Source organism: Pristiophorus japonicus, chromosome 2 (assembly GCF_044704955.1).
Source record: "Pristiophorus japonicus isolate sPriJap1 chromosome 2, sPriJap1.hap1, whole genome shotgun sequence".
In the NCBI taxonomy this organism is placed as follows: Eukaryota; Metazoa; Chordata; class Chondrichthyes; family Pristiophoridae; genus Pristiophorus; species Pristiophorus japonicus.
Genome location: NC_091978.1, coordinates 151,954,896 through 151,976,093, shown reverse-complemented (window position 1 = coordinate 151,976,093; position 21,198 = coordinate 151,954,896). Strand labels below are relative to the sequence as shown.

Here is a 21,198-nt window from a genome sequence, read left to right as displayed (position 1 = left end):
CAGGTGGGGCAGACAGTGGTTGGAGGAACGGGAGGTTGGGGTGCCTGGGTTTGCCACATGCTCCTTTCACTCTCAATGCTTGGCTTCAGCTTGCTCTCGGCGTAGAGACTCGAGGTGTTCAGCGCCTTTCTGGATGCTTTTCCTCCACTTTGGACGGTCTTGGGCCAGGGATTCTCGGGTATCGATGGGGATGTTGCACTTTTTCAAGGAGGCTTTGTGGGTGTCTTGAATGTTTCCTCTGTCCATCTGGGGCTCGCTTGCCATATCGGAGCTCTGAATAGAGCACTTGTTTTGGGAACTTCATGTCAGGCAGGCGGACGATGTGGCCCATCCAGCGAAGCTGATCGAGCGTGTTCGCCGGGGATGTTGGCCTGAGCGAGAACACTGGCGTTGGTGTGCCTATCCTGCCGATGGATTTGCAGAATCTTGCGGAGGCAACGTTGGTGGTACTTCTCCAGTGTTTCAAGGTGCTTGCTGTACATAGTCCATGTCTCTGAGTATATATTTGCATAAACCTTGTTTATTTTGTCTCAAGCATTTCCTACATTCCTATTAAACTCATTACTGCAAACTCCGACAAACAGCAATGGGATAATGACCAGATAATGTGTTTTGGTGATGCAGATTGTGCGTTATATATTGGTCAAAACACCTCCATTGCTCTTCTACGAACTACTGCTGTAAGGTCTCTTACATCCACCCTGCCACCCTGTAACATCGGGTGAATGGTGAATGTTATAGGGTGAATTGTCACAGGGTGAATGTCATAGGGTGAATGGTGAATGTCACAGGGTGAATGTTAAGGTTGAGTTACTCAGCGCTGGAGGCTGGGCGTGCGCTCCCGGTTCCGCTCTGGCTCGCTGCGACTCTCGCAATGCACGGGATGTTCTCCGGGTCCGGGCTGGGTTTTATTGGCGCTATTTGGCTTGTTTTCGCCGCGATGTTTTTTTTCTTTGTGATTTTTCACAATGTGTGGTCGGGTTCCGGGATCCTTTCGCTTTTATTTCAGGATTTCATGCGGTACGGTAAAAGCAAACAATATTTCTTCCTGCGGCCGCCCTGGCTCCAGCGCTTGGACCTCCCGAAAAGGTAACAGTAACACCCGACCTGTGCAGCCCATGCAAAGCGAGAGCAAGGCGTTATTAAAACTCAGGTGCTTAACTCTCACTTGTTCACCAGAACAGTATTTCCTTTACTGATTGTGACCGGAAGTCCGGGATGTGTCACAGAACTGTTACTGCTCCTGCGCACAGCTAGGGGTCGCTGTGTTGCTCTAGACTTGTCCCACTCCAGAGATTTGAGCACAACATCTCGGGTAATACTTTAGAGCAGTACTGAGAGGGTGCTGCACTGCTGCCTTCTCTGGGATGACAAGTTAACGGAGTCTGCCCACTCAGGTGGACATTAAAGATCTTATAGCACTATTTTGAAGAGCAGGGGAGTTCCCTCAACCAACATCACTGCACAGATTATCTGGTCATGTAACTCATTGCTGTTTGCTGTGCCCGAATTGGCTGCCTTGTTTCCTTCATTACAACAGTGACTACACTTCAAAAAGTACTTCATTGGCTGTAAAGCGTTTTGGAACGTCCCAAGACTGAAAAGACGCTATATAAATGCAAGTCTTTTCTTTTTGCATAAAATTGATCCACAAGTTAATAGCGACTCTTATTTTTGATATTGTCTCAGCGGAGGATACTACAGTTGCTCACGGCATCTCAGGTTCCTGTTGATGACTGCTGGAAGCCCGTGTGGGTGGACAGCAGCTAGGACAGGATTGGGCTGGGTTCCGCTGTAGTTTCTATGTCCAATACCTCACCAACATTGGCTGACCAAGCTGCAAAATTATGGATTTGGTGAAGTACTGAAGGGCTGTACTCTGGCATAAATACCTGCCTTCAGGGCTGTGTGGAAAGAAAACATGGCCATAAGGGACACTTTCTAACGATAACCAGGTGATCATGGCCACACCTCTGACTGTTTCGATTTGGCACTATATTGAGATTCTGCAGTCTGCATGCTGGTACTATTTTGCATTTTATAACTTGGAAAGTTTCACAATTATTAGATAGATTTTAAGAAAAGTATGAGCTAGACTAACACATTGCTATAGGTGACTGAGTAGTTTAATGGGTTAGCACGCTGTCCTTTTCATCTCTGAGTTCAATTCACCTCAGACTATTGGATGAAAGTTTCCTGTGACAGTTGTAAGGATTCTAGAGTGAAATGAATTAGAGTGGATCCAATTCAGTTCCCAGTGAGCATGAGGGGTAAAATTGCCAGTAATTCAGTACTAAGTGGTACAAGCAGGTCAAAAATAGTTTATATAGGAAGCAAAATGATCTGGTATTAGTTCAGATGGGAAGCCCTTCTGCAATGGCAGTTACAAAGAGTAAAGTAGAAGGAGCTTCATATCCCATTTACTTTAATATACTTCTGCTGATGTCAGAGCTATACATTCAAGAAGGCAGTACTACCTCCAGAGGCTTCAAGGCCCACCTGAAGTGATGGATGTTACAGGAGTCATTATTTCTGTCTGCCAGTGGGTCCAATCACTATCCAGGTCAACATTTTATTTTCACAGGCTATGGGGGAAAGAATAGTGGCCAGGAAACAAAAGTCATAAATATAGTCTTTAGTACAACTGTACTTGTATGTGCACAGATTGCTATTGTTTAGTCCTGTGGAATCTTGCCTTCCAGTGTAAATGGGCACTTTCCACAGCACCCAGATCTTCGGGCAATATTACAGAGATGTGTCCTGAAGTATTCTGCAATATAAATAGGCCTTAATTCTGCTTCATGTCTGTTTTGTACCTGACCTGAGAATACGGTGTTCAAAAGTGGAAATTGTATCATCATAAAAGTTGGATTTTTAAAAATTATTTTCTCCTCCTTTTGAACTGAGGCAATAGAAATATTCCTGCTGCAAGGGTCCTAAGTAACATAAGTTTAAGAAGTTTCAATCTACTTTCAGGTGTCAACAGCACAAAACTGACCACAATGTGGCACAATTTGGCACTAAGTTGGCAGTCTAAGGAAAAGGAGGTGGGGTAGCGTTGCTGGTTAAAGAGGAGATTAACGCAATAGTAAGGAAGGACATTAGCTTGGATGATGTGGAATCTGTATGGGTAGAGCTGCTGAACACCAAAGGGCAGAAAACGCTAGTGGGAGTGGTGTGCAGACCATCAAACAGTAGTAGTGAGGTTGGGGATGGCATCAAACATGAAATTAGGGATGCGTGCAATAAAGGTACAGCAGTTATCATGGGTGACTTTAATCTGCATATAGATTGGGCTAACCAAACTGGTAGCAATATGGTGGAGGAGGATTTCCTGGAGTGTATAAGGCATGGTTTTCCAGACCAACACTTCAAAGAACCAACTAGAGAGCTGGCCATCCTAGACAGGGTGTTGTATAACGAGAGAGGATTAATTAGCAATCTTGTTGTGCGAGGTCCCTTGGGGAAGAGTGACCATAATATGGTAGAATTCTTCATTAAGCTGGAGAGTGACACAGTTAATTCAGAGACTAGAGTCCTGAACTTAAAGAAAGGTAACTTCGATGGTATGAGACGTGAATTGGCTAGGATAGACTGCCGAATGATACTTAAAGGTTTGACGGTGGATAGGCAATGGCAAATATTGAAAGATCACATGGATGAACTTCAACAATTGTACATCCCTGTCTGGTGTAAAAATAAAACGGGGAAGGTGGCTAACCAGGGAAATTAGGGATAGGGTTAAATCCAAGGAAGAGGCATATACATTGTCAGAAAAAGCAGCAAACCTGAGGACTGGGAGAAATTTAGAATTCAGCAGAGGAGGAGAAAAGGTTTAATTAGAATGGGGGAAATAGAATATGAGAGTAAGCTTGCAGGGAACATAAAAACTGACTGCAAAAGCTTCTATAGATATGTGAAGAGAAAAAAATTAGTGAAGACAAATGTAGGTCCCTTACAGTCAGAATCAGGTGAATTTATAATGGGGAACAAAGAAATGGCAGACCAATTGAACAAATACTTTGGTTCTGTCTTCACAAAGAAGTCACAAATAACCTTCCGGAAATACTAGGGGACCGAGGGTCTAGTGAGAAGGAGGAACTGAAGGAAATCCTTAGTCAGGAAATTGTTTTAGGGAAATTGATGGGACTGAAGGCCGATAAATCTCCGGGGCCTGATAGTCTGTATCCCAGAGTACTTAAGGAAGTGGCCCTAGAAATAGTGGATGCATTGGTGGTCATTTTCCAACATTCTATAGATTCTGGATCAGTTCCTATCGATTGGGGGGTAATTAATGTAACACCACTTTTTAAAAAAGGAGGGAGAGAGAAAACAGGGATTTATAAACCGGTTAGCTTGACATCGGTAGTGGGGAAAATGTTGGAATCAATTATTAAAGATGTAATCGCAGCGTATTTGGAAAGCAGTGACAGGATCGGTCCAAGTTAGAAACATAGAAACATGGATTTATGAAAGGGAAATCATGCTTGATAAATCTTCTAGAATTTTTTGAGGATGTAACTAGTCGCGTGGACAGGGGAGAACCAGTGGATGTGGTGTATTTGGACTTTCAAAAGGCTTTTGACAAGGTCCCATACAAGAGATTAGTGTGCAAAATTAAAGCATATGGTATTGGGGCTAATATATTGACGTGGATAGAGAACTGGTTGGCAGACAGGAAGCAAAGAGTAGGAATAAACAGGTCCTTTTCAGAATGGCAGGCAGTGACTAGTGGGGTACTGCAAGGTTCAGTGCTGATACCCCAGCTATTTACAATATACATTAATGATTTAGACGAAGGAATTGAATGTAATATCTCCCAAGTTTTCAGGTGACACTAAGCTGGGTGGCAGTGTGAGCTGTGAGGACGATGCTAGAAGGCTGCAGAGTGACTTGGACAGGTTAGGTGAGTGGGCAAATGCATGGCAGATGCGGTATAATGTTGATAAATGTGAGGTTATCCACTTTGGTGGCAAAAACAGGAAGGTAGAATATTATCTGAATGGTGACAGATTAGGAAAAGGGGTGGTGCAATGAGACCTGGGTGTCATGGTACATCAGTCATTGAAAGTTGGCATGCAGGTACAGCAGGCGGTGAAGAAGGCAAATTGTATGTTAGCCTTCATAGCGAGGGGATTTGAGTATAGGAGCAGGGCCTTGGTGAGGCTACACCTTGAATATTGTGTACAGTTTTGGTCTGCTAATCTGAGGAAGGACATTCTTGCTATTGAGGGAATGCAGCGAAGGTTCACCAGACTGTTTCCCGGGATGGCAGGACTGACATATGAAGAAAGACCGGATCGACTATGCTTATATTCACTGGAATTTAGAAGAATGAGAGGGGATCTCAGAAACATATAAAATTCTGACGGGATTGGACAGGTTAGATGCAGGAAGAATGTTCCCGATGTTGGGGAAGTCCAGAACCAGGGGTCACAGTCTAAGGATAAGGGGTAAGCCATTTAGGACCGAGATGAGGAAAAACTTCTTCACTCAGAGAATTGTGAACCTGTGGAATTCTCTACCACAGAAAGTTGTTGAGGCCAGTTCGTTAGCTATATTCAAAAGGAAGTTAGATGTGGCCCTTACGGCTAAAAGGATCAAGGGATATGGAGAGAAAGCAGGAATGGGGTACTAAAGTTGCAAAAGTGATCAGCCACGATCATATTGAATGGTGGTGCAGGCTCAAAGGGCCGAATGGCCTACTCCTGCACCTATTTTCTATGTTTCTATGTTTCTAACTAAGACAGTCCTGTAAGAATGTGGAAATAGGAAAAAATAACTAATGAATGTAAGTTTGGATCGAAGCCAATTTGCTGGGTCAGAGCTATTCTACATTGAATCTATGCTGCAAGATGATCTTTGGGAGTTTGTTCCTGATAGGTGTAAAAAGGAGAAAATAGTCAATTTCCAACAATTAACATCTGTTGCTATATGAGCATAGAACTTTTTCATTAAAAGAATTTTGTCCTTGGATATGGTTACAGTTAATAGGATGACTTTGCTTTTCTATTTTTTCCATAGATGGTTTGCTCATTTCTACGTGGTTTCAGTGATCTGGAATGGGCTTCTACTTGGAATTACTTGCCGAAGTCTTTTTCTGGGTCACCCTTACCCAATATGGCTTCAAAGACTGCTCAGCTTCTTTTGTGGAAGTGTATTACACTTAAACTCTGGTAAGTATTAAAGTACTTTTTGTTACTACACAAAAAAGCTAAATTATCGGGCTGATTATAACTGGGACAGTGTATTAACAATGCTGGATAGTAAGGAATAATAATCCCTTTGGAGCTATACCCTTTTGAAAATAGTTCTTTCAGGTACGAAATCGGAAGAATGGGAGACATCTATTAGGTAATTGAAAAATAAAATTGATGTGTTGGAATTGGATAACTAGAACTCACTATAATTTATCCAGCACACCTTTAAAAAGTTTATCTTTATGGTACAATGTAATTTCAATGAAGTTACATTTAAGCAAACATTCTCACTAATTTATATAGGAATAGGTAAACCAAATGTCTGTGTCTGACTCCACTCCTTAACTTTGATAACATTACACGGAATTTGCGGTAGATAATGACGGAGAACTGTCAGCGTTCGCTGTTATTATCCCTCTGATACTGACCGCAATTTCAGGATTTAGCGCATGTGCATCTAAACTTGGAAATCCTGAAGTTGTAGTCAGTCATTCACTGTTCCGACACAGGCTGCGCACTGGAACCCGCCCCCATAGCCGGCAATCAGTGCAATTTCTGAAATCAGTGAAACTGATGAAAACATGGGCTTTTCCACAGTAAAATTGCTGTTAACTACCCCATTAAATGTTAAACCTTCACAATGTTATTGGCCCGGAAATTGCGATTGGAAGCTTACTGCTGGCGTACGCCTCCAAACCGAAAAAACCATACAAACTTACCTGGTGTCTCCCGAGTTTCGGACTCTCCAGTCCTGGGCCTTCAAGTGCATGCCTGCGTAAAGGTCCACGGATCCCAGGGACGCATGCAGTTCGCAAGCCCCATAAGCTTAACAGAAATCCCCAATAAATAAAATTTCACACCATTTAAATAAAAGTAAATGATCACATGTTCAAAATTAATTAAAAGACCCTTTAATTAAGCATTTAAAATAACAATTACATTTATTGAAAAATAAATTTGAACATTTTAAAACAGTCAAAAATTTACCTAAACTAATTTTAAATATATGTGAATGTTTAAATCATTTATAACATTTTATTTTTAACATTTATTTTGACCCTTACACTGATAAAAGTATGCTCTATGCCAGCTTTTACCAGGCGTAAGGGTTTTGTGGGCATTAGCTGGGCAGTAGTTTGGCATATAGCCCAACTCTGCGCCAGTGAAAGTGATTTTGTAGCAAACGAAACTTGGACTTGTGGGCCATTCTGAAGGCTTCCAACAGCGTATGCTTCTGACTCAGAGGCAAGAGTGCTGCTACTGAGCTAAGGCAAACACCACTATTGGAGAAATATGAACAAGGCCAAGGACAGTTACTGGTTGATATTTTAAACATACTTTCTTTTTAATAGCTTTATGTTTCTTTTTCAGGTGATGAATTTTCTGTTCTGTTGGTTCAAATGATGTTGTGCATACAGGCTGTTCGACGTCTTTTCGAGAGCTTCTTTATCTCTGTGTTTTCAAATGGAGTTGTTCATCCAGTACAATATTGCTGGGGTTTGGTTTATTATGTGCTTGTTGGTTTAACAGTGCATTGTGAAGGACCCCTTCTTGGAACCAAAGGTGAGTTTTTATATACATTTAAATATGTAGGTGGATAGCTTATATTTAATTGACTTCAGCTAACGCCAAAATTTATAAAATAAAATGGCTATTTTCTGGGCATAAGGCATAAATACTTTATATCAACTTCCATCTCCGTAACATTGCCCGTCTCCTCCCCTACCTCAGCTCATCTGCTGCTGAATCCTTTTGTTATCTCGAGACTTGACTATTCTCATGCTCTCCTGGTTGGCGTATCATCTTCTACCCTCCATAAGCTTGAGCTCAACCAAAACTCTGCTGCCCTATCCTAGCTGGCACAAAGTCCTGTCCATCCATCACCCCGTGCTTACTGATCTACATTGGCTACTGGTCCGGCAATGCCCCAACTTCAAAATTCTCATCCTTGTTTTCAAAACTCCATGGCTTCACCCCTCCCTACAACCCTCTGAGGTCTCTGCGCTCCTCCACTTCTGGCTTCTTGCACATCCCCGATTTTAATCGCTCCACCATTGGTGGCGTGCCTTCAGCTCTGGAATTCCCTCCCTAAACCTCTCTGTCTCTCTCTTCCTTTAAGTCACTTATTAAAACTATCTCTTTGACTAAGCTTTTGGTCATCTGTCATAATATCTCCTTCTTTGACTCAGTGACAAATTTTGTTTGACAACGCTCCTGTGAAGTGCCTTTGGACATTTTACTGTTTTAGGGCACTATGTAAATGCAAGTTGTTGTTGTTGAAAGAACCTCTGTCTCCCGCCCAACAGTTAAATTTTTCTCTGAAGGTCTCGCACTTCTCCATGTCAGCATTTGTTTTTCCTTTCAATTTCTGCTATTGGGTATCTAATTTTCCTTTATCTTGGGTGGCTTTATGTCACTCATTTTGTCAATCGTCCATATCTCCTATATTTATATCCCCTCCAAATGTGTAAATTTAATCTTGAAGAATATAAGGATCTTATTACTTTTTAAGAAATAAATCATGTATTCTGGTCTCAGAGGAATGTCTTAGCTACATGTACCCAACTAATCCCTGTCACAATTTAGAAACAATGTACTTCCCTCCTCCATAGCTCATAGATTTAAGATGTAGTGCCATCTGTGATGCTCTTCTTTGTATCTTTTCCAGTGCCTTTGTCTTGTCACCTACTATAACCAAATGTGGACGGTACTCCATGTGTGGTCTCAAATTGTCTGTATAACCTGCTTAGAATGAACAGGGTAACTTTACACATTTGCACTCAGTGTAGAGCTTTGCTTACCATAGAGCATGTTAAGAATTTAGGGCAAATGCTCCCCATGATTTCCCACCCACTAATTTTAATTACTCCTTGTGCTATATTGACTTATTAAAGCACTCTACACATGGCATTTTCTGTGGCATTTTTCTGCCATCCACATGATGAAACTTTTAAAATCCTGACTCCAGAGCCACAGCTCTTAACTGCCCTCTGAAATGGCCTAGCAAGCCACTCAGTTGTCAAGAAGGCAGCTCACCACTACCCTCTCAACGACAATTACGGATTGGCAATAAATGCTGGCTTACCCAGTGATGCCCACATGATGCGAATGAATAAGAAAAAGGCCCAGTTTTTGCCTCAGATGAGTTGGGCTAACTGAGCAATGATGAAATTATGGAAACCTGCTGGTTTATATAGCTCAGTGCCACTGCATGCAGTACACAACTTAGAGGTTTTGTTGGGAGGCAGTACTGTATAAATCTGCACAGTAAGCCTATCCTCAGAACACTTGTTTTCTTGTACAGCACAGAAAGAGGCCTTTTGTCCCATTGCATCTAAGAGCATACTATAAGTCCCACTCCTCTGCTCTTTCTCCATATTTCTGCAATTTTTTCGTCTTCAAATATTTATCCAATTCCTTTCCGAAGGCTATTATTTAATCTGTATCCAGCACCCTATCAGGCAGTGCATTCCAAATCATAACCACGATGCATAAAAACCTTTTCCCTCATGTCGCCTCTGGTTCTTTTGCCAAACACCTTAAATCTGTACCCTCTGGTTATTGACCCTTCAGCCATTAATTACAATAACAATAAAATACATGACATAAACAGTTTCTCTGTATTTACTCTATTTAAACCTTTCATAATTTTAAACACCTCTATCAAATCTCCTTATAGCCTTCTCTGCTCTAAGGAGAATAACCTCAGCTTTGCTAGTCTATCCACGTAACTGTAATCCCTCATTCCTGGAACCATTCTTGTAAATCTCTTCTGTACCGTCTCCAAAACCTTCACGTCCTTCTTAAAGTGTGGTGCCCAGAATTGGACACAATACTCCAGCTGGGGGTGAACTGGTGTTTTTTTATAGGTTTAGCATAACTGCCTGGCTTTTGTACTCTATGCCTCTATTTATAAAGCACAGGATCACACTTTCTTTGTTAACCTGTCCTGCTACCTTCAAAGATTTGTGCACAAGCACCCACAGGTCTCTCTCCTCTTGAACCCCCTTTAAAATTGTACCATTTAGTTTGTATGGTCGCTCCTCATTCTTTCGACCAAAATGCATCCGTCATGCTTACACCCATTCCACTGGCCTGTCGATATCTTCTTGCAGTCGATTACCATCTTTCTCACTGTTTACTACACATCCAAGTTTTGTGTCATTTGCAAATTTTGAAATTGTGTCCTTTATCCCCAAGTCCAAGACATTAATGTATACCAACAACAGCAGTGGTCCTACTACTGAACCTTGGGGAACCCCACTGTATACCTCCCTCCAAAAAAAAAAAACAGCCATCCACCACAACTCTTTGTTTTCTATCCTTTAGCCAATGTTGTATCCATGCTCACTGCTCCTTTTATCCCATGGGCTTCACTTTTGCTAACAAGCCTAATTAGTGGTGCTTTATAAAATCGCCTTTTGAAAGTCCAGGTATATAACATCAATTGCACTGCCCTCATCCACCCGCTCTGTTACCTGATCAAAAAACTCAATCAAGTTAATCAAACACAATTTGCTCTTAACAAATCCATGCTGACTCTTTATTAGCTCATGCGTGTCCAAGTGCCTGTTAGTTTTCTCCCGGATGATTGTTTCTAAAAGCTTCCCCACCATCGAAGTTAAACTGACTGGTCTGTAATTGCCAGGTTTATCCTTCTCCCCTTTTTTGAACATGGGTGTAACTTTGAAATCCTCTAGTCTTTAGGCACCACCCTTGCATCTAAGGAGGATTGGAAGATTGCGGCCTGCCTTTCTAGTACCTCCTCTTTATCTATTTTTATGTCATCCAGTATCCCGGCAATTTCCTTGTTTACCATGGTTTTGAAAAAGTCCTTTTGCTTGCTAAACACAAATATAAAGTACTCATTTAGTACTTCAGCCATGCCTTCTGCCTCCACCAATAGATCTCCATTTTGGTCCCTAATAACCTTGTGTTATTTATAAACTTAAGGAATGTTCATGAACAGCAGAGATACTAGAACTAAACTCTGTAGTACTCTGTTGGGCACAGCTGACTGTTGATGGTTGGTATCCTATAATATAGCTAATTAATCCAATTTATAGTTTCTCATGGATTTTCCACTTGACTACGTATCCTGAACCAGACTGAAAATTAATCTACAGCCTGGGAGCCACTTACTGTTACTGCAGCATCAGTTCCATCAGTTTTTGTCCCTTTAGTTCTTTGAAGCAACAGAGAGGGTTGATGAAGGTAGTGCGTTGATGTTGTGTATATGGACTTTCAAAAGGCGCTTTATAAAGTACCACACAATAGAGTTGTTAACAAAATAAAAGCCCATGGGATTAATGGGGTAGTGGCAGCATGGATACAAAATTAGCTAAGAGACAGAAAGCAGAGTTTAGTGGTGAATGGTTGTTTTTCAGACTGGAGGGAAGTTTACAGTGTTGTCGCCCAGAGGTCGGTAATGGGATCACTGCTCTTTTGAAATATATTAATGACTTGGACATGGGTATACAGCACATAATTTCAATGTTTGCAGATGACATGAAACTCAGAAATGAATTAAATAGTGAGGAGAATAGTAACAGACATCAGGAGGACATAGACACACTGGTGAAATGAGCAGACACATGGCAGATGCAATTTAACACTGAGAAATGTGAAGTATTGCATTTTGGTAGGGAGAATGAGGAGAGGTAATATAATTTAAATGGTACCATTTTTAAAGTGACAATATAAGTCAAAGGTCATGTCCTGATCTGATTCTTGAGCGCACTAAAGCCAAGTGTGAACCCTTTGAGGAAGCCATTTCATGCACCAGTTATAGCTGCACTTATCTATAAGTATCCAGATGGTTCATTTGGACAGTTTATAAACTTCTGTTTGAAAGTTTACATTTTGAGAGCTGACTGCCCAGGCAGTGGAATTGTTTCATCGTGTTCAGGAATAATATGGGTCTGAAATTGATAGCTGCAGTATAGGTACAGCCTAAAATAAAATATGTAGATGTTTGTTATTTTAACTGTTTTTTTTCCTTCTCGTGTAGTATACACTATTCAAGACCTACTTGCACAAGGGCAGTGGTACCATGCAGCTGGAATAATGCTGTTTTTCTGGGCAACATTTCATCACCACAAGAGTCATGTGATATTGGCCAGCCTCAGAAGGAACAAATTGGGTAAAAACTTTTGCTGTTACACAATATTTATGTAAAATGAGAAATCTGAGTGAACCTGCCAGCTGATCCATAACATTGAAAGCAAGGTTATTCTGAATTCTATAAATTCACCTGCTTTTATTTAATAATCATAAAAATGCTTTCATATTTTTAGTTCAGATATATAATGTGCAGAATGTAATTTAAGTTGGCCAACATCTTGTAAAACTTAATGTATCGTTTGTTACAGTGATTCTTGTAATAATTATTCATTTGACCTGACTGAACAGAAGGCGAAGAGACAGCTTAGTTTTAGTTATTAACAGAAAGGCTACTTTTTCTCCCTCCTTTCCTCCTTTCAATTCACGGATTCTTGTGTGATACAGTTTCACAGACACCCTCCAAGACCTCATCCACATGCCATTCTTCTTGTGTGAACATAAACATTGAGCATCAGTAGACTATCTTACTGTGAAGCGTTTCACTGAGTGATCCTATCTTCCAACATTCACGCATGAACATTTTCCAGCCACCGTCACTGGATGATTATCAGCAGTGGAAGCTCTAGCAGACTGTGACACAGACCAATTATAGTGCCCCAATTTCTGCTCTGGCTTAGATCTGTTAACGTAGCACAGAGTGCAAATTGAACCTGATCTTCTGGAACTGTATCACATAGTAATACATTAGGTGGTGCCTTAACCCACAGTGTTATTGGAAGAGTTAGATATTAATATCTTTAATATAATATAAATAACCGCAAGATCCTACAAATCCCCTGAGAGGACAGACGCAATAACATTAGCGTCCTCGACCAGGCCAACATCCCCAGCATTGAAGCACTGACCACACTTGATCGGCTCCGCTGGGCAGACCACATTGTCCGCATGCCAGACACGAAACTCCCAAAGCAAGCGCTCTGAACTCCTTCACGGCAAACGAGCCAAAGGGGGACAGAGGAAACGTTACAAGGACACCCTCAAAGCCTCCCTGATAAAGTGCAACATCCCCACCAACACCTGGGAGTCCCTCGCCAAAGACTGCCCTAAGTGGAGGTAGTACATCTGGAAGGGCGCTGAGCACTTCGAGTCTCATCGCCGAGAGCATGCAGAAACCAAGCGTAGGCAGCGGAAAGAGCGAGCAGGAAATCTGTCCCACCCTCCCTTACCCTCAACGACTATCTGTCCCACCTGTGTCAGGGACTGTGGTTCTCGTATTGGACTGTACAGCAACCTAAAGACTCATTTTAAGAGTGGAAGCAAGTCTTCCTTGATTCCGAGGGAGTGCCTATGATGATGATGATGATCTGGACTGTATTGCATAGAAATACATTAAGTGGTGCCTTAACCCACGGTGTTATTGGAAGAGTTAGATATTAATATATATTTAATTAAATATAAATAAGTCAAGTGATTTTCTGTGCTGGGCTGCAATTGAACTTTTAATTTCTGGAGGTAAAGTTTTCCAGAGGTTGAAACTAAATTTTGTTTTTAATTTTTTTTTAAGACTTTCTCTTTTTAAGACTTCCTCTTTCTCTACCCATTGCAAAGATTTTTTGGCTGAGGAATTGTTATGTATGCAATAAAGGTTCAAACTGAGTACTGTTTAACTAAGCAAGGTACAACCTTGGCTCTGCTTTATTTAGGCCCAAAGTACCTGATTCTCAAAATGGCTGGCCTTTTATACCTGAGCAGCACCATGTGCGTGCCACTCAGTGGCCTCCAACAATGATGCCATATGGTGGCTACAAACAGAATATACATACATGACAATACCCCCCTCTGAGATCTTATCACAGTCTTTCACAAGTTGAGACGGTCTGGTGCTTTGCACTCCCGGGTTGACCGTCTCAGTTCGATTCCGGCCTTGGGTGAGTGTGCGGGGTCTGTTGTAGCTGATGGCTGGATGGCTGACTTGTTGGGGCTGGCTGTGGCCATGTCAGGAATTGCAAGTCCATTTTTATTGAACAGGTCCATGATGGAAATTCCGGGTTTACTGATGACCCTTGAGTCCTCTGAAGACTGCTGGTAGGTTGGTTGGTCGTCGATGGTTTCTTCGTCCAACTGTTCTGGCTCATCTGTGTGCCTCAGCTTTGTCTGATCCATGTGTTTCCTGCAATTTTGCCTATTCTTGAGCTTAATAACGAATACTCTGTTGCCTTCCTTGGCCATGACCGTACCAGCGACCCATTTGTTCAACACACATACAGGATCATTAACAGAAATTTTGTGTGACACAGTTGCACGATCGTGGTACCCTTGTTGACTTTGTCTTCTATATTCAACATGATTATTTAAATCCGGGTGTACCAGAGATAGCTTGGTCTTGACCTCTTTTCATCATGAGTTCAGCAGGCGAGACCCCTGTGAGTGTGTGGGGTCTTGTTCTGTAACTCAGCAGTATGCAAGACAAGCGGGTCTGCAGTGACCCTTGGGTTACTCTCCTCATGTTTTGTTTGATAATTTGTACTGCACATTCAGCTTGCCCGTTGGACGCAGGCTTGAACGGTGCTGACCTGACATGTTTTATGCGATTAAGTTTCCCAAACTCCTGACTGGTGAAGCACGACTCATTGTCGCTCACCACTATGTCAAGCAGACCACGTGTCGCGAACATGACATTAAGATTCTCTATGGTTGCCATGGACGTACTGGATGACATGATTATGCATTCAAACCACTTCGAATAAGTGTCCACCACCACTAAAAACATCTTTCCCAGGTAGGGACCTGCAAGATCCTGGACCAAGGTTTGGATGGCCACGACCACAGACTCAGCGGCGATTCCGCTGGTGCTTTGCTGAGCTGCATGCAAGTGTTGCACTGATGCACGCATGCTTCCAGCTCAGAATCAATTCCTGGCCATCATACATGGGACCTGGCAATGGCCTTCATCATCACTATACCTGGATGTGTTCTATGTAACTCACGCACAAACTTCGCTCTCCCTTTCTTGGGCATTACAATACGATTTCCCCACAATATGCAATCTGCTTGAATAGACTGTTCATCCTTGCAACGAATTTACGGTTTGGCCTCCTCACACATTTGCTTAGGTATCGCAGACCAATCCCCTTTGAGGATGCAACCCTTCACCACCGATAATACCGGGTCCTGGCTGATCCAGGTCTTAACTTGTTGAGCCGTGACAGGGGTTCCTTCACTCACAAAAGCATCCATGATTAACATTAGATCCGCCGGTTGTGGCATTTCCACCACTGGTGTGGGCAACGGCAACTGGTTTAAAGCATTGGCACAATTCTCTGTGCCAGGTCTGTGGTGAATGACATAATCATAGGCAGATAATGTCAGCGCCCACCTTTGGATGCGGGATGAAGCGTTGGTATTGATACCTTTGCTCTCGGAAAACAATGAAATGAGCGGCTTGTGATCAGTCTCTAATTCGAACCTCAGACCGAACAGGTATTGATGCATCTTTTTAACACCGTACACACACACTGAAGCTTTTTCTACCATGCTCTAGGCTCTTTCCGCTTTAGACTAACTTTTGGATGCATACGCGACAGGATGAAGTTTCCCCGACTCATTGGCTTGTTGGAGTACGCAACCAATTCCATATGGCGATGCGTCACAGGCCAAAACTAAATGTTTACATGGATCATAATGTACCAGCAGCTTGTTCGAGCAAAGCAGATTGGTGGCTTTCTCGAAAGCTCTGTCTTGCCATGCGCCCCACATCCAGTTGTCGCCTTTTCTCAATAGCATGTGCAGTGGTTCTAGTAAGCTGCTCAATTTAGGTAGGAAGTTACCAAAGTAGTTGGGTAGACCCATGAATGAACGCAGCTCCGTCACATTCTGCGGCTTGGGTGCATTCTTGATGGCCTTGGTTTTTATGTCAGTAGGTCTGATGCCGTCAGCGGCGATTTTCCTCCCAAGGAATTCGACCTCCGGTGCCATAAAGATGCACTTCGAGCGTTTCAGTCTGAGTCCCACTCTATCGAAACACAGTGGAACCTCTTCCAGGTTGTTCAGATGTTCCTTGGAGTCACGACCGGTGATCAGGATATCATCTTGGAACACGACGGTTCAGGGAACGGACTTCAGTAGACTTTCCATATTCCTCTGGAATATTGTTGCAGCCGAGCGAATTCTGAAATGGAACCTGTGGTAAATAAAGAGTCCTTTGTGCGTGTTAATGCCGTAAGTCTCTTCAATGTCTCGACCAACTCCTGTGTCATATAGGCCGACGTCAAGTCCAGTTTTGTGAACGACTTCCCTCCGGCTAGCATCGCAAACAAGTCATCAGCCTTCGGTAACAGGTACTGATCTTGTTTCGAAACCCTGTTGATCGTAGCCTTGTAGTCTCCACAGATTCTGACTGTGCCATCACTTTTCAGCATAGGAACAATGTGGCTGGCCCATTCATTAAACTCGACCGGTGATATGATCCCTTCACGTTGGAGTCTGTCCAGTTCAATTTCGACCTCCTCCCTCATCATATACGGCACTGCCCGAGCTTTATGATGGACGGGTCTTGCATCTGAGTCCACGTGGATCTGCACCTTGGCTTCCGTGAAGTTGCCGATACCCGGTTCAAACAGCGAGGGAACTTGCTCAATACTTGGGCACGTGTATCTTCCTCCAATGACAACGCCTTTATGTCAGTCCAGTCACATCTGAATTTCTCCAACCAGCTTCTGCCGAGCAGCGTTGAGCCATTGCCTGGAACAATCCACAGCGGTAACTCGTGAACCGCACCGTTATATGACACATTAATTTGTGCACTGCCATTCACCTTTATCGATTCTTTGGTTTACGTGCGCAGCTTGGCGGTAACAGGGCTCAGCCTGGCCTCACAGTATGAGTATCCCACAGCTTATAAAATGTCCTCTCATTCATGAGCGATTGACTTGCCCCTGTGTCCAGTTCCATCGCTACCGGTATCCCGTTAAACTTCACATTAATCAAAATTGGTTTACGGTTGGTTATGAAGGTGTACAGTCCATACACTTCCTCCTCTGGCATCTCGGATTGCGTATCCGGATCCGTGCTAGTCTGACTCTCATCCTCCATGTGGTATGTCGCAACTCACTTGCTCAACTGCGGACACTTGCACTGGAGGTGCCCCACTCTCAGACACTATATTACTTAAATTGGCACTGCTGGTGCCGATGATTTCCCCCACAACGCCAACACGGAGAAGTCGGATACATTCCCGCTGGCGGACTTTGGACAGCCACAGGTTTTGCGAATGCAGCCGGGTAAGCCCTGCCATATGCCACTGTGACAAACGCCGAATCAATCGCATTGACTGTACTTGCCAAGGTTCGGTTCTTCACCGATATTTGCTTTGGACTCCTGTCCATCGTCATACATGATTGAACGATCTGGATGGCCCTTTTAAAAACCAACTCCTCCACCGCCAGAAGTTTGCGCAGGATCACCTCGTGGTTGATACTGATAACAAAGAAGTCCCGCAGCATGTCTGCCAACACCGTCCCAAACTTGCACGGTCCCGCTAGACGTCTCAGGTCAGCAACGAATTCCGCCGCGTTCTGGCCCTCCGATTGAACGTGTGTATAAAACCTGTATCTTGAGATGATGATGCCGTCGTCTGGCTTGAGGTGCTCCCGTACCAATGTACATCTCCTCGTACGTTTTCTCTGTTGGATCACTAGGCACGTGTAGATTCTTTGAATCACACACAGTGAGGAACATGGCCTGGCACTGACCTGCATCGTCGACCACCTTCATTTTGTTGTCCATGAAGTACTGGTTCAAATGGCTCACTAAGTCTGCCCAATCTTCTCCCTCCACGAATCGCTCTAAAAATCCAATTGTGCTCATTTTGCAAACAAAGGTTCTTGTATTCTCGTCGCCAAATGTTATTTATGCAATAAAGTTTCAAACTGAGTACTGTTTAACTAAGCAAGGTACAACCTTGGCTCTGCTTTATTTAGGCCCAAAGTGCCTGACTCTCAAAATGGCTGACCTTTTATACCTGAGCAGCACCATGTGGTGGCTACAAACAAAATGTACAGACATGACAGGAATGTAGACAGACAAGGCTCATAGCTTAGCAAGATATGTAGATCACCAGCTAAGCGTAAGCCCAGGTTGATTCAAGCTCTCTGTTTGTGATTTTTGATTGTCTTTCCTGTCAATGGAAAAATGTCCAGCCTTTCCTGGGTATTTTCTCCTAATGGCATGGCTGAGATCAGAAATTCAGTGCTTAGGAAATCACAGGTGCAAAGCCACATTCTACGACCTGGTATGGAATGTGGAAACACCAATGCACTCGCTGCCCAGTTGTGGAAACTAATAGAGACACCATGTGTTAAATGAGGAGATTTAGTGAAAATAACTTCTGTGAAGTAATGAGAGAAGGGCTGTAATTTTCAGAGAAAAAACAGGTGGGTTGGAGGTGGGGCGTGATGGTTGTAAAAATCTAATACCTGACCCCAACCCACCCACTTTCATCTTTTACTCAGACGGGTCGGGGGTAGGGCAGCCAACCCACTGCCAGGAGGCGGGTTGGTATTTTAAATACGATTTTTACTGCAGGTGGCTGGGAATCCCGGGGCTTGGGGAGAATTCCTTGTGGGCTGGGAAGAGCAGGTGTGCTTCCCTCCGGCCCCAAGCTCACCCACCAGCAACGCCCAGCATCGGGGTTCGGACCCCCCAAGGGATCGGAACCTCCAGAATTTATCTGATTGTATTTTCATCACCAGTTTTAACTGTATAGATGTGGATATTCAGTAGAAACTTATGTAGGATGCAGACATCCAGCTTTTCCAATGTAATAACCACCATACTTTCCTCAGAGACTGTAGCATATATTCTGTTGGTTACATTTAGACAATCAAAAATGTAATTTATTTTTTTTTGCTCCAAATCTCTGTTGCCAGGTGATATTATTTGTTAGAGAGATTTTTCCTTTCAAAAAGCAACTTGTCTCAATTTATGTTTCTCTTTTTTCCCTTCTGAAGAGGGTTAAGGGATGAAGCATTCACCTAGGTGTTTAAAATAATTTTCAAATTAAAATTTGCATGCTAAACAATAAGCTATACTAAGATTTACTTGGTGTACTTAAATAATGAACTGTTTCTGTTGATTTATATATAGGTGAAGTGATTCATTTCAGGCATAGCATCCCCTACGGTGACTGGTTTGAAGTAGTTTCCTGCCCACATTACCTGGCCGAGCTGCTGATCTACCTTGCTATAAGCATGACCTTTGAAGGACGACACCTTACTTGGTGGTTTGTTGTGTTGTATGTGTTATTCAGCCATGCAATGATGGCAATCCTATGCCATGAATTCTATGTGAAAAAATTTGACACCTACCCAAAAAAACGAAAAGCATTCATACCTTTTATATTTTAATACTATTTTCATATACAGTACTCTATACTTGCATATTTTGATACATCTTGTGTTATTTTATTGTATTTGATGCGATAAAATTCACTAAGGCCAACTTTAAAACTTATTATACATTCTTTCCTTCAGATAATGCTTTTTTGAGGTTGAATTTTGAGGCTGAATTGGAAATATTTTTTTTAATGCCTGAATTTGTGTAATAGGGCACCGTTAAAGAAAAAAGTCCTGTTGCTATAATTGACAAGCTAAACTTTCATGTGAAGGCAAGTCTTCAAAAGGAGTGGCTTTAACTGGGCTTTTAATTACATTAAGAGATTTTGAGTTGAGCCCCAGTGTTGGGAGTCCTAATAGCTGTCTTGCTTTTCTTATCTGTGATGCTGTGAACAAGAATGAGAAGACCATTCAGCCCATCAAGTACATTCCTTTCAGGAATCATGTTCGATCTTCCTGATCTTGTTTTGCTCTAATTCTGAACATTATATTTTTATAATGTTTATAAAAACACTGCAATTATCAATGCAGTATGTTATAGATCTGGTGGGTATCGTCCAAAATGCTCCATGTAGTTCATGCATGACATCTGTACGATAATTGTGACTAATGATTGAATGCTTAAGTGATAATTAATAGCTGTGTTGTCAGAAAATAAATGTACATACAGTGCACACTTCCTGCAAATGTCACACTTACTTCCTGTATCATTTTTTGTAATGTTTGCCTTTCACACACAAACATACTGTAACTTATTATACTTGCCTCCCATTGAGAATTCCCAGCTCTCTCCATGGCACGTGGAAGCATGGTAATGCTCTGCACGACACGAGCTCCCTAAGGTCTATAATGCCTGATAGTTCTCTCCCGCTGCTTTTATTTCCTTTCTCTGAGCTAAGAGAGAAACATAGAAACATACAAAATAGGTGCAGGAGTAGGCCATTCGGCCTTTCGAGCCTGCACCACCACTCAAAAAGATCATGCCTGATCATTCCCTCAGTACCCCTTTCCTGCTTTGTCTCCATACCCCTTTATCTCTTTAGCCGTAAGCTAATCTAACTCCCTCTTGAATATATCCAATGAACTGGCATCAATAACTCTCTGTGGCAGGGAATTCCACAGGTTAACAACTCTCTGAGTGAAGAAGTTTGTCCTAATCTCAGTCCTAAATGGCCTACCGCTTATCCTAAGACTATGTCTCCTGGTTCTGGAACTCCCCAACATCAGGAACATTCTTCCCGCATCGAACCTGTCAGAATCTTATATGTTTCTATGAGATCCCCTCTCATCCTTCTAAGTTCCAGTGAATAAAGGCCCAGTTGATCCAGTCTCTCCTCAGATGTCAGTCCAGCCATCCCTGGAATCAGCCTGGTGAACCTTTGCAGCACTCCCTCAATAGCAAGAATGTCCTTCCTCAGATTGGGAGACCAAAACTGAACACAATATTCCAGGTGAGGCCTCACCAAGACCCTGTACAACTGCAATAAGACCTCCCTGCTCCTATACTCAAATCCTCTAGCTATGAAGGCCAACATACCATTTGC

General features: G+C 42.6%; 1 protein-coding gene across 2 annotated transcripts; it reads left to right on the top strand.

The window, feature by feature from the left end:
- The first annotated feature begins 828 nt into the window (after positions 1–828).
- srd5a3 (steroid 5 alpha-reductase 3) lies at positions 829–20,331 on the top strand. Of its 2 annotated transcripts, none has more exons than XM_070862920.1 (5): positions 829–1,089; positions 6,025–6,176; positions 7,572–7,763; positions 12,211–12,342; positions 19,407–20,331. In XM_070862920.1, the coding sequence occupies exons 1-5, from the start codon at positions 875–877 to the stop codon at positions 19,664–19,666; spliced, it is 951 nt and encodes a 316-aa protein (XP_070719021.1). In that variant the 5' UTR covers positions 829–874; the 3' UTR covers positions 19,667–20,331. The 2 variants fall into 2 exon arrangements, with proteins under 2 accessions (XP_070719021.1, XP_070719032.1); XM_070862931.1 differs by lacking the exon at positions 829–1,089 and adding an exon at positions 1,115–1,153.
- Positions 20,332–21,198: the final 867 nt, after the last annotated feature.